This window comes from Chiloscyllium plagiosum, chromosome 18 (genome assembly GCF_004010195.1).
Source record: "Chiloscyllium plagiosum isolate BGI_BamShark_2017 chromosome 18, ASM401019v2, whole genome shotgun sequence".
NCBI lineage: Eukaryota > Metazoa > Chordata > Chondrichthyes > Orectolobiformes > Hemiscylliidae > Chiloscyllium > Chiloscyllium plagiosum.
The window spans coordinates 18,599,340-18,611,861 of NC_057727.1; the positions used below are offsets into that span (position 1 = coordinate 18,599,340).

Sequence of the window (12,522 nt, forward strand, 5' to 3'; positions counted from 1 at the left end):
TCCACTTTCAAGGAGCTATGAACCTGCACTCCAAGGTCTCTTTGTTCAGCAACACACCCTAGTGTATAAGTCCTGCTAAGATTTACTTTCCTAAAATGCAGCACCTCGCATTTATCTGAATTAAACTCCATCTGCCACTTCTCAGCCATTGGCCCATCTAGTCAAGATCCTGTTGTAATCTGAGATAACCCTTTTCACTGTCCACTACACCTCCAATTCTGGTGTCATCTGCAAACTTACTAAACGTACCTCTTATTCTCACATCCAAACCATTTATGTAAATGACAAAAAGTAGAGGGCCCAGCACTGATCCTTGTGGCACACAATTGGTCACAGGCCTTCAGTCTGAAAATCAACCCTCCAGCACCACCCTCTGTCTTCTACCTTTGAGCCAGTTCTGTATCCAAATGGTTAGTTCTCCCCGTATTCCGTGAGACCTAACCTTGCTAATCAGTTTCCCATGGGGAATCTTGTTGAACGCCTTACTGAAGTCCATATAGATCACATCTACCGCTCTGCCCTCACCCAGTTTAGATTCCACCAGGGTCACTCAGCTCCTGACCTCATTAAAACCTTGGTTCAAACATGGACAAAAAGTTGAGTTTCAGATGTGAAGTGGGAGTGACTGTCCTTAAATCAAGACTGCAATTAATCAAATGTTGCATCCCATCACAATGAATGTCTTTCCCTAGCAAAGCTGTAATCAGTGCGAATCAGGTGGAACATTCTGCACTGGTTGGAGTCATACCTGGCACATAGGAAGAAAGCTGTGGTTGTTGGAAGTAAATTATCTCAGCTCCAGGACATCTCTGCAGAAGTTTCTCAGAGTAATGGCCCAGGCCCAACCATTTTTAGCTGCTTCATTAATGACCTTCCCTTCAGCATTAGGTCAGAATTGAGGATGTTTTCTGATGACTGCATGATGTTCAACACCATTCACAACTCCTCAGATACTGAGACAGTCCATGTCCAAATGGAACAAGATCTGGAAAATGTCCAGGCTTGAGCTGAAAAATAGCAAGGAACATTCATGCCATACAAATGGCAGGCAATGGCCATTTCTAATAAAATACAATCTAGTCACCTCCCATTGACATTGGTAACCATCACTGAATTCACCCACTATCAATATGCTGGGGGTTATTGTTGGCCAGAAACTCAACTGGACTACTCATAGATATATACAATGGCTACAAGAGCAGGCCAGAGGCGAGGGATAGTGCAACAAGTGACTCACTTCATGACTCCCCAAAGCCTGTCCACCATTTATAAGGAACAAGTCAACACTGTGATGAATACTTCCCATTTGCCTAGAAAAGTGCAGCTCCAACAACACTCAAGAAGCTTGAAAACATCCAAGTCAAAGCAACCCTCTTTGTGCGTATCCACTACCTCCACACCAATACTCAGTAACAGTATGTATACCATTTACAAAATGGACCCCAGAAATTCACCAAATACCTTTAGACAGATCTTCCAAACCAATAACCATGATCATCTAAAAGGACAGAGGCAGCAGACAAATGGGAAACCGCCACGTGCAAGTTCCCTTTCAAGCCATTCATTGTCCTTACTTGGAAACATATTGATGTTCCTTCAGTTTCATTGGGTCAATGCCATGGAATTTTCCATCAGTGGCCTATGGATCAGACATACACTAATGGGCTGTGGGAGTTCAAGAAGGCAGCTCACTACTACCTTCTCAAAGGCAACTAGAGGCAGGCAAAAAAAATCTGCCATTGCCAGTGATGCACACATCCCAAGAATAAAGAATATTATACCAGGTATGTTTTCATGGTGTCTAACTAATTGGGTGAATTTGATAATACAGAAAACTGAATATTAATGTGGTCAGCTGGTCTGTTAACGATGTGTTAACAAACAATAATACTAATAAATTGGCAGCTCACCTTGCCAGGTAAAAGTCCTTCTATGGCTGTATGGAACAGTCGAGACTGCTTCTGAAGATAGCAATGCCCAGCAGCTTGTAGAACACCATTTCTTCAGCTTTTATAGACTGATAGGGCAATTAAGGAGAGTGAATGGTCAGGGGGTCTTTAGGTTGCAGACTGTGACTAACATTTGTTTCACAGTTTAACCACACTCTCATACCAAAACTCCACCATAACTAGATGCCCAATTTTGCTCAGAGCACCCATTTCCCAATGCTAATCAATCAGCATTCCAGCTAATTTAGCTGACTGTCACTTAATATGCCATCCTGAAACAGTAGGTATAGGAGTGAGCAAGCCATGCACTTCCTGGTTCACCAGCCTTCTTTGCCATCAAATGCCAAATAAAATCCAACAAAATAGTATGAATTTAAAGCTCCAAATGGCTGATAGACTGTATCCAAACCCCTGAACTGGTATCAGAGGCAGGATCCCCTAAGTAAGGACTATCCCTCTTGACTTCAGTGAGGCTGAATGACAACCATGACAAGCTTTCTTCCTTTATGCTTGTGCTAAATGACAAGGCAAGACTGAAATAATATCAGCCTAATATCTCCAGGTGGGTAAAGATAAAATGGCAAGGCAAGGCAGGGATACTTTGAGAATCCAGGTGGGGTCAGATTGAATGAGTGCTATGACGGCAAGCGAATCCCCCAGAAATGCAGGCTGGTCCAGAACAGGAGCTAGATGTGTGTCCCTAAATACAGAATGCCCTTGATACAACGTTACAGCGGATGTTGGTGATGTAGCCCAAGGTGCAGCATTGAGATGCAGAAGCATCCAATATATAGACTGAAATTGTCCTATAAGAATTGATCAAGGCTGGTATATATTGGATGCCAAAGTGTGTGGACATGGGTATGTGTCCAGCACCCAAGGAATCTGTCTTGTTTCCAACATGGAGCAAGCAGTCAGCTGAATGCAAAAAATGTAAGAATGTAGAGTGCAGCCGCAATTGGAGTATTGTATACAATTCTGGTCACCGCATTATAAGAAGGATGTGGAAGCCTTGGAAAGGATGCAGAGAAGATTTACTAGGATGTTGCCTAGTATGGAGGGGAGGTCTTACGAGGAAAGGCTGAGGGACTTGAGGCTGTTTTCGTTAGAGAGAAGAAGGTTGAGAGGTGACTTAATAGAGACATAAAGACAATCAGAGGGTTGGATAGGGTGGACAGGGAAAACATTTTTCCAAGAATGGTGACGGCAAGCACGAGGGGGCATAGCTTTAAATTGAGGGGTGATAGATATAGGACAGATGTCAGAAGTAGTTTCTTTACTCAGAGAGTAGTAAGGGTATGGAATGCTTTGCCTGCAATGGTAGTAGATTCGCCAACTTTAAGTACATTTAAGTCGTCATTGGACAAGCATATGGACCTTTGTGGGATAGTGTAGGTTAGATGGGCTTCAGATTGGTATGACAGGTTGGTGCAACATCGAGGGCCAAAGGGCCTGTACTGCGCTGTAATGTTCTATGTTCAATGTTCTATGTTCTATGTAAGAGCATCCTGGTCAGTTGTGCTTGATGCAGAGTGACATCCCTCAAGGTTGACTCTAATAACAAGTTCTTGACCTATTTTAGGAAAATCTAGTCATGGAAACAAATATAAGCACTTGGTTTGTCTGTCTCATGGAAGATAGAACATAGAACATTACAGTGCAGAACAGGATCTTCAGCCCTCAATGTTGGGGCAACCTGTGGAACCAATCTGAAGCCTATCTAACCTATACTATTCCATTCTCATCCATATGCCAATCCAATGACCATTTAAATGCCCTTAAAGTTGGCGAGTCTACTACTGTTGCAGGCAGTGTATTCCATGCCCCTACTACTCTGAGTAAAGAAACTACCTCTTACATCTATATCTATCACCCCTCAATTTAAAGCTATGTTCCCTTGTGCTAGCCATCACCATCTAAGGAAAAAGGCTCTCACTGTCCAACCTATCTAACCCTCTGATTATCTTATATGTCTCATGTTTCACTTGGTATAAAAGAGATTCTAGGAAGGAATTACATGAATCTAATAATGAATTTAAAATTCATTGGATAAGTCTACATATCACACAACCGTTTTGAAATCCTATTTAATTTGATTCCAATGACTTTCTATGAAAGTCTTATAGGTACGTATTTTGACTAATGCCATAAAGCATTAGTTTTCATTTATTTTCAGATATAAAAGGATTATCACAAATAGGTTTCTCTGCCGAAGGATTGAAAAAGCCTAAGTGGTTTTAAATCAGTCTTACTTAAGAGTAATCTTATTTTGATGCGCATTTCTAAGAGATGTGCTAAGCATCTATATAAGTGAAAATTTGGGTGGAGTGGAACAGTTGTTGAGGGACGATGCAAGTTTTGACTTGACATAGCAAGGAGAGATGAACTCTGTTCATAAGGTTGGGAGTGATCTATATATATGCTGAAAGTGTGGCATTAAACAAAAGTGTTTCGGAAAGCATATTTTGGATTATGTTAGTTAGTCATTGTGAATATTTTCTTTCTTTAGTGTAGGCTGTTAATTAACGTTTGAACTATGTTGGTTTTAGGTTGTCACAGTAAAAATGTGAAATCATCTGTTTTCATTATTTCCATTGTTTGTTTAAAATAACTTGTCTGTTTGAAAATGTGTTAGTTGCTATGGAGGATTGCAACAATATGCACTACTTATTAAATTGTCTCTGATGATGCAGGTAAGAACACATAGATAAAACCCTTAAAAGATGAGAAATTTTGGGGTCTGATGCCCTTGAACAATGAGTTATTACAAAACTGACCAGTAAGGTTGTTTCAACTATTTTTCAGAATTTCCTTCCACTAGTACTCTCAATTCTATAAAATGAATTATCAAATTTGTGTGCAATGTTACATTTTAAAATAATTTACTACATTTGGTTCCAATAACATTATATGAATTTATGTCAGGCACAGAACATTCAAATAGATGTTTTCACTTTCATCTTTAGAAAATAACTGGGCACAACCAGAAATACCAAAAGTATTTATTTATTCGGAACTTTTTTTGAAAATACTCAACATTATTTTAAGTATTTCTAAGAGATGTGCAAGCTGCGATATGTGGGAGATATTTTATCAGAGCAATAATGGTTTCAAAGATATCATTATTGTAAGGCACAGCTGTTTTTATTCACCAGTTTTGGCAACTGTGTGCAGAAAAAGCAAAAAGGTGGCTGCCGATATAGTGAAAATAAAAGTTCCAGAGGAAGTGTAAACCAGTGTGCAAGCAGGAATGGATAGATGCACATTGATAATACATTCTCAGTAGAACCTGTTGTCTGATAGCTCATCCGCAATGCAGTTTATTACTTTACTGAAGGAGTTTTATCCATAGGTAAGCTGTCACTTCAACTTAGGGTCAATGAATATGTAGGTTGCATGGGCAGAAAGCTATAGTATTGAGAAGAAGGTTGTCCTTGGAAACTGGCATGGTGTGCCAATGTCAGTGAAAGAAAGCGAGAAAGCATTTGGAGATAGTTTCTGAGTTTCTGTAATTGTAATGTATCTATTACAATTAAGTTGCTTGCTGTAGATAGATTTTTTTTAATCTCAACTAAGAAAACTCAGCAATTTCTTCAGTCCATTGAGTGAGACTTCCTGGTTATGAAAAATAAAGAACAAATAGTTGCTTATATATTTTACTGTTTGCCCATTTTTGCCATTTGTCCCTCACCAAGTGAACCATTTCAGTTCATTTACATTTAATCAATCAGATGTTATGTTCGTTTAAAAGTCAACTTTCTCCTTTAAGTTGGAGACCATTTTTGTTTTTTCTTGTTCCACATAAATATCAAGCTGTGAAATATAATGATTCTGAGGTGGGATGCTCTTCCACCAAAACCTTTTTTTAGATTAGATTATTTACAGTGTGGAAACAGGCCCTTCGGCCCAACAAGTCCACACCGTCCCTCCGAAGAGCAACCCACCCAGACCCATTCCCCTTTCACCTAACACTACGGGCAATTTAGCATGGCCAATTCACCTAACCTGCACATCTTTGGACTGTGTGAGGAAACCAGAGCAAACCCACACAGACACGGGGAGAAAAGGGCAGCACGGTGGCACAGTGGTTAGCACTGCTGCCTCACAGCGCCAGAGACTCGGGTTCAGATCCCGCCTCAGGCGACTGTCTTTGTGGAGTTTGCACATTCTCCCCGTGTCTGCGTGGGTTTCCTCTGGTGCTCCAGTTTCCTCCCACAGTCACAAAAATGTGAATTGGCCATGCTAAATTGCCCGTAGTGCGAGGTGAAGGGATAAACATAGGGGAATGGGTCTGGGTGGGTTGCGCTTTGGCGTGTCGGTGTGGACTTGTAGGGCCTGTTTCCACACTGTAAGTAATCTAATCTAATGTGCAAACTCCACACAGACAGTTGCCTGAGGCAGGAATTGAACCCAGATCTCTGGCACTGTGCCACCGTGCAGTTAACATAGTTGCTGTGCACTTATCACAAACTGATGAATCAAATTAATTTTTCATCAGTCTTTTCCAACTCATTGAACAATATGCAGCTAATAACTAAATTTAGAATACGAATGACAGAATCTAATAGGGGTCTGAGTAACATGGCAGGGTCAGGCAATGGTGTGGCTTGTTAAACGCACAGCTCACTTCACTTGATATTCAGCCTCCCACCTTATCAAGCTCAATAGGCAAGCTCAAGATAGGAAAAACTTGGCAAGGAAACCAAAGGAAATACCTGGTGGATTCAACTCACCACTTGCTTCGAATGACTTCATGTCACCTATGAACAAACTATAGCCTGGGCCCAAACATATGAAGAGATGTTTCATGATTAAATACCTTAAGCTGATTTATCTAATTCATCCACAGACGCCAACTGCACATATTCCTATCCATGGATTGGCATCTGGCATCAGTCATATTATTCTGGAACTTCCTGGAACTTTTCCAATGCACTGGCAATGCACTTTGGCAGCACCGACTTGCATTGCAGAGTAAACTGGCACCTAGCATTGAAAGGCTACAGGAATATACAACCAGCCCACAGATTGGACCAGGCTGCATTTCCATACTGCTCACTTGTTCTTGTAGCCCTCACTCACTTAGCACTTACCTAAGTAAGTAACTGAAAGCCCACAGCATCCATTCATTGTCTTGTTGCGCCATTTAACATAGTCAAACAACCAGGCAAATTGTCTTCCTGCTGAGCAACCCTCAGTTTGGGTGGAAAACATCTTGCAGTACAGCAGTGTGCTATGTCAATCTGGCACCTGCTCCATGTGCCAGAACCTTACACATTATATGCCCAGTAAGCAGGTAGCCATGTCTCAAAGCCTTAGAGGAGTAGTTCTCAATGAAGTCCATTGGAGCAGCCATTACTCAAGGGTCCTTGCACACTTCACAGTAATGTCAGTGAAGGGAATTAGCCATAGTTAGGCATTTATTTGGAGCTTTCTCAGTTAGAGGGTCCATACATCTCCAGTCCATAGAGTGGGTCAAGGGTCAGTCCTTTGGCTCCATAATGGCCAGTCTAGGGTGGTAGATGCTAAGTGAGTGAGGACTAAGAGAGCAAGTGAGCAGCATACGACGACACAGTAGCTCAGTGGTTAGCAATAGTGGAGATACATTAGCACCAGTCAGGGGTCTGGGGCACATCTTTCCTGAGGCTGTCAGACCAGGTCAGTCAAAGGCATGGGCCATGCTCAGTTCATTGGATTCATCCACAGAAACTACGGGAGGAGGGTTCTTTCAAGTATGACCATTGCTGTGGGCACTGAGCCTCAGAAAGTTATCCGCCAGCACTGGCGCCTTCTGTTTCTACAGAATGACAAAGTGTGGATAACAGAATTTGCAAGGAGGATGATGAATACAGTAAGGCATGGTGGGAAAGCCATGGGATGTCACTAATTGACTGGCTGACACTTGATATATTGATCTGAAATGCACTGCCTGGTCCACCACCCTTATCTGCCATAACAATATTATTAATTTGTTAACTGTTGTGTATAGGAACATCAAAAAAATACAACTAAGATCTTTGCATTCATAATTTTAATGTCCATTTTGTGATACTTGTTTGATATGAATATGGCAGTGGAATGCTTCCTTCCATTTCTGTTGTTTACACATTCCTCATTTTTGAATAAATCACAGGTCAAGTAAAGGGAAGAAATCTCCAATTTGGCCATAGGGTATTTGGTTGGTTTCTTAGCAGCTAAGCGATTATTTCTAGAAAACATAACTTTGCTTTTATCCAGTGGAGAGTCTTTAAAGGTATAACACTTTTGAGCATGTGACACCCCTCTGAGCTTATATTTTTAAATGCTCTGCCCATTAACTAAAATGAATTGGACACTAAGCGACCAAATTGTTGAAACAATCTTTTCTGTTTTGTCCAAGCCATGGAACTATCTACAGCTAACAATTAAATTTAGAATTAAACGAATACTATAAGACCTACATCTTGCTTTTGAAAATGTACTGATCTTTGGTGTGTGGGTACATGTTAGACACTGAATTTTTAAAGAAGTTGTTGTTCATATATTTCTTTTTCTGTTACAGGTGATGTAGTAGACAAGCCTGGTATGTTTTTCTGAAACATCTAATTTCATTTAGAGCTATTTTTAAAATTGTGTCAAGTTGCTATACACACAGAAGAGTTTCTGAGATACAAATCATCTGACAGTTGCAAGCTTTTTTTTGCCGTGTAACCCTTTTAACTACTTGCAAGAATGATGATCCTTCTAATTGGCAGGTCTGAACAATGTACTTCAATTTACTTCCTCTGTTGCAAATGTTATCGATCAGATGAAACTCCCTCAAAATATATTAAGCACAAAGTCTAGACTCTAACTTCTTTTTCTTTTAAAGGTAACTGTAAAACTGTTGCATTCCAGATACAATTCAATTGGTCGAACAACTTGGCATTAAACAAAACACACTTTATCTTTCTACTTCAGCTAAAATACAGACAGAATAAAAACAAAATAAAAGAATTGGCTTAACTGTAACTCTACTGAAATGCTTAAAAATAGATATATCAATTATTGCTAATTAACTGTTCTAATACAGTAACATCCCATAAACACACCCTGGGCAAAGGCAAATTCAGTAAAGTAGATTGACTCACATACAATTTTAGCAGCAGGAAGAGAACCCCAGCTTTTATCTACAACATTGGGAGGAACAAGAGCTTCCACAGCCAGTTTGAAAACCCCAGTAACTGAATAAAAATAAAATTAAAACTCTTGATTCTATGCAAGCTTGAGCCCACCTATTCAGGCTGTTTCTTTTGATAAAAAAAGCCCCAAGGCCTCTCCAGATGTTTACTCTATTAGCTTTGAGCAGACTGCTCTACACTTCTGTTACAACCTTTCTTTATAAAAAACACCAGGACAAAATACATCTCTAAAGCCATTGTATTGTCATACCTCGCCTGTGAATCGAAACCATCAATATACAAGGAACTCTTCATTTTAAAAACCTTTAGCCTTATGCTAGAACACTACAATACATATAGATTACATTAACTCTAAGCATGCAAACATTCACTACTACAGTCCATTTCAGTCTTTATTTCCCACTACGAAACATCTCCATCTTCCTTCCTCAAGTCGCGACAACACATCCGCAATTATGTTCTCTCGACCTGTCGCATGTATAATTTTTAAGCTGAATTGGCTGCAAAAATGAGCTCCTTCAAAACAGTCTGGAACTTTTGTCCTTAAATTTCTCCAAAAACCTTAACGGGTTATGATCAGCATACTGGCAATATACATGCTGAAATGTTGCAATGCCAACACCAAATTCAAGATCTCCTTCTCACTTGTGGAACACTTCTATTGATAATTATTCAAGTTTCTGCCAAAATAACCATTAGGTCTTTCTATGCTCTCATCGTCTCCTTGCAAAAGAATAGCACCAAAACTTACATCGATGGCCACCTTGAAATGCTTTGCATAATTGAGTGTAGCTATCACTGGGGCAGTGGTTAACACAGCTTCCAGGCCGTCAAATGCCTTCTGATATTCCTCCATCCACTTCTTCAACAAGTCAGTCAGCGGGCCAACCACACTGCTAAAATGCAGTACAAACTTCTGATTAAAGCACTCAATCCCAGAAATCGTAGTACTTCCCTCTTTGTCAATGATATAGGAAACTCACCAATTATCTTTGTTTTTACATCCTGTGAGGTCATCCCTTCATGTTCAATAACATGGCCCAGGCCCGTGACTTGGGCTTTTGTGAGCTTATTCTTAGCTAGGTTGATCACCAAGCCTGCCTCCCGAAGTCAATTGAACAATTCCAATAAATGCTGCAAATGTTCCTTTTGTATGTGACCAAACATTATCAGATCGTCAATGTACACCACACAGTCGGGTAATCCTGAAATGACTTGGTTAGTATTTGAAATGTGGCTGGCACATTCCGAATGACATGATTTTAAACTGGTATAGTCCTTTTGGCATCACAAAAGACAAAATCTCCTTTGTTCTTTCGGATAAAGGTATCCTCTAAATTAATTCAACTTAGAAATGTAAGTTGCTTGTCCCATCTTCTCAATATACCATCCTTTCAGAGACCCAGGTTCAATTCCCACCTCAGGCAACTGTCTGTGTGGAGTTTGCACATTCTCCCTGTGTTTGCGTGGATTTACACCGGGTCTCTGGTTTCCTCCCACAGTCCAAAAATGTGCAGGCTAGGTGAATTGGCCATGCTAAAATTGCCCGTAGAATTAGCTGAAGGGGTAAATGTAGGGGGATGGGTCTGGGTGGGGTGCTCTTCGGAGGGTCGGTGTGGACTTGTTGGGCCGAAGGGCCTGTTTCCACACTGTAAGTAATCTTTCCATTTCTTTTTCCTCTGCTTTTAATCATAATTCAAACTGTCTCATTCCCCTTTCTCTTTCTTTTTGTTCTGTCAAGGCTATTTCTTCTTTTCTGTTTCCCTTGCCATTGCCTCTAATTCAAGCTGTGCCGTTAATTGTTGAACTTTAAAGATCTCAAATGATTGAGATTGCATTTCTGGCAATTGTAAATGTAGAGCTATTGCTGCAACTACTTCTGTTTCTTCACAGACACAGGTTACTCCAATCTCAAATTGTTTGCCAATTCTAAAAGCTTTGCCTTGATTACTTTTGGTAAAACATCCAAAATGACTTCTTCCACCCCCAGGAAACTCTTAGTAAATGAAAAAGCCATTACTACACAAGGTGCAGCAAGGTTTCAAATGACTGAATTAAACACCCAAAATTAAAAACTGCAACACTCACCACAAACTGTGTTTGAGTCCAATAATCCTAAACCCAGCCTGGAATTAGCAATTTTGAAGAATTGGCTTAACTGTGACTCTATTGAAATGCTTAGCAAAATAATAGATTTATTAATTCCTACTAATTAACTGTTCCAATACAGTAGCATTCCATAAACATGCTCTGGGCAATGGGAATTTCAGTAAAATACATTGTCTCAGCTGTAATTCTAGCAGCAGGAGGGGAACCCCACCTTTGAGCTGTAACAGAGAGAGGAATAAAAGCTTCCACATCCAGCTTCAAGATCCCAACAACTGTAGAAAGCAACAATAAAATTCCTGGTTCTGTGGGAGCTTTGCCCTACCTATTCAGGCAACTTCTATTGTTCCAATTTTAAAAAAACTGAAGGTCTTGCCAGATGTTTACTTTACTGGCTTTAAGCAGACTGCTCAAAACCTCTGTCTCAACCTTCCTTCATAACACTGAATAGGACAAAATACAGCTCTTAAAGCAATAGTATTGTCACATAAATCAAAAACTGTGTTAGGGAACAGAGTCATAGAGACACAGAGAAGTATAGCACAGAAACAGACCATTCGGTCCAACTCGCCCATGCCGACCAGATGTTCCAACCTAATCTAGTCCCATTTGCCAGCACTTAGCCCATATCCCTCTATACCCTTCCTATTCATATATCCATCCAAATGTCTTCAATTTTACCAGCCTCCACCACATCCTCTGGCAGCTCATTCCATACTTGCACCACAGTCTGCATGAAAACGTTGCCTCTTAGGTCCCTTTTATATCTTTCCCCTCTCACCCTAAATCTATGCCCTCTAGTTCTAGACTCCGCCACCCCAGGGAAAAGACCTTGTCTATTTACCCAATCCCTGCCCCTCATGATTTTATAAACCTCTATAAGGTCACCCCTCAGTCTTCAATGCTCCAGGGAAAAACAGCCCCAACCTATTCAACCTCTCCCTATAGCTCAAATTCTCCAACTATCGCAACATCCTTGTAAATCTTTTCTGAACCCTTTCAAATTTCACAACATCCTTCAAATAGGAAGGAGACCAGAATTGCATGCAATATTCCAACAGTGGCCTAACCAATGTCCTGTACAGCTGCAACATGACCTCCCAACTCCAATAGGAGAATCCACGTTTCGGGCATAAGCCCTTCTTCAGAAATGAGGAGGGTGTACCAAGCAGGCTAAGATAAAAGGTAGGAAGGAGGGACTTGGGGGAGGGGCGTTGGGAATGTGATAGGTGGAAGGAGGTTAAGGTGAGGGTGAAAGGCCGGAGAGGGGGTGGGGGCGGAGAGGTCAGGAAGAAGATTGCAGGTCA

The 12,522-nt window shown here is 40.7% G+C and overlaps 1 protein-coding gene across 2 annotated transcripts in view; it reads left to right on the forward strand.

Annotated features, from left to right (window-relative positions):
* Positions 1 to 12,522, forward strand: part of LOC122558909 (inter-alpha-trypsin inhibitor heavy chain H3-like) — an 87,374-nt gene that overhangs the window by 64,596 nt on the left and 10,256 nt on the right. For both annotated transcript variants that reach the window (XM_043707853.1, XM_043707852.1), the window contains exon 18: positions 8,491 to 8,511. In XM_043707853.1, coding sequence (XP_043563788.1) covers positions 8,491 to 8,511 — 21 coding nt within the window. The remainder of the gene's footprint in view (positions 1 to 8,490; positions 8,512 to 12,522) is intronic.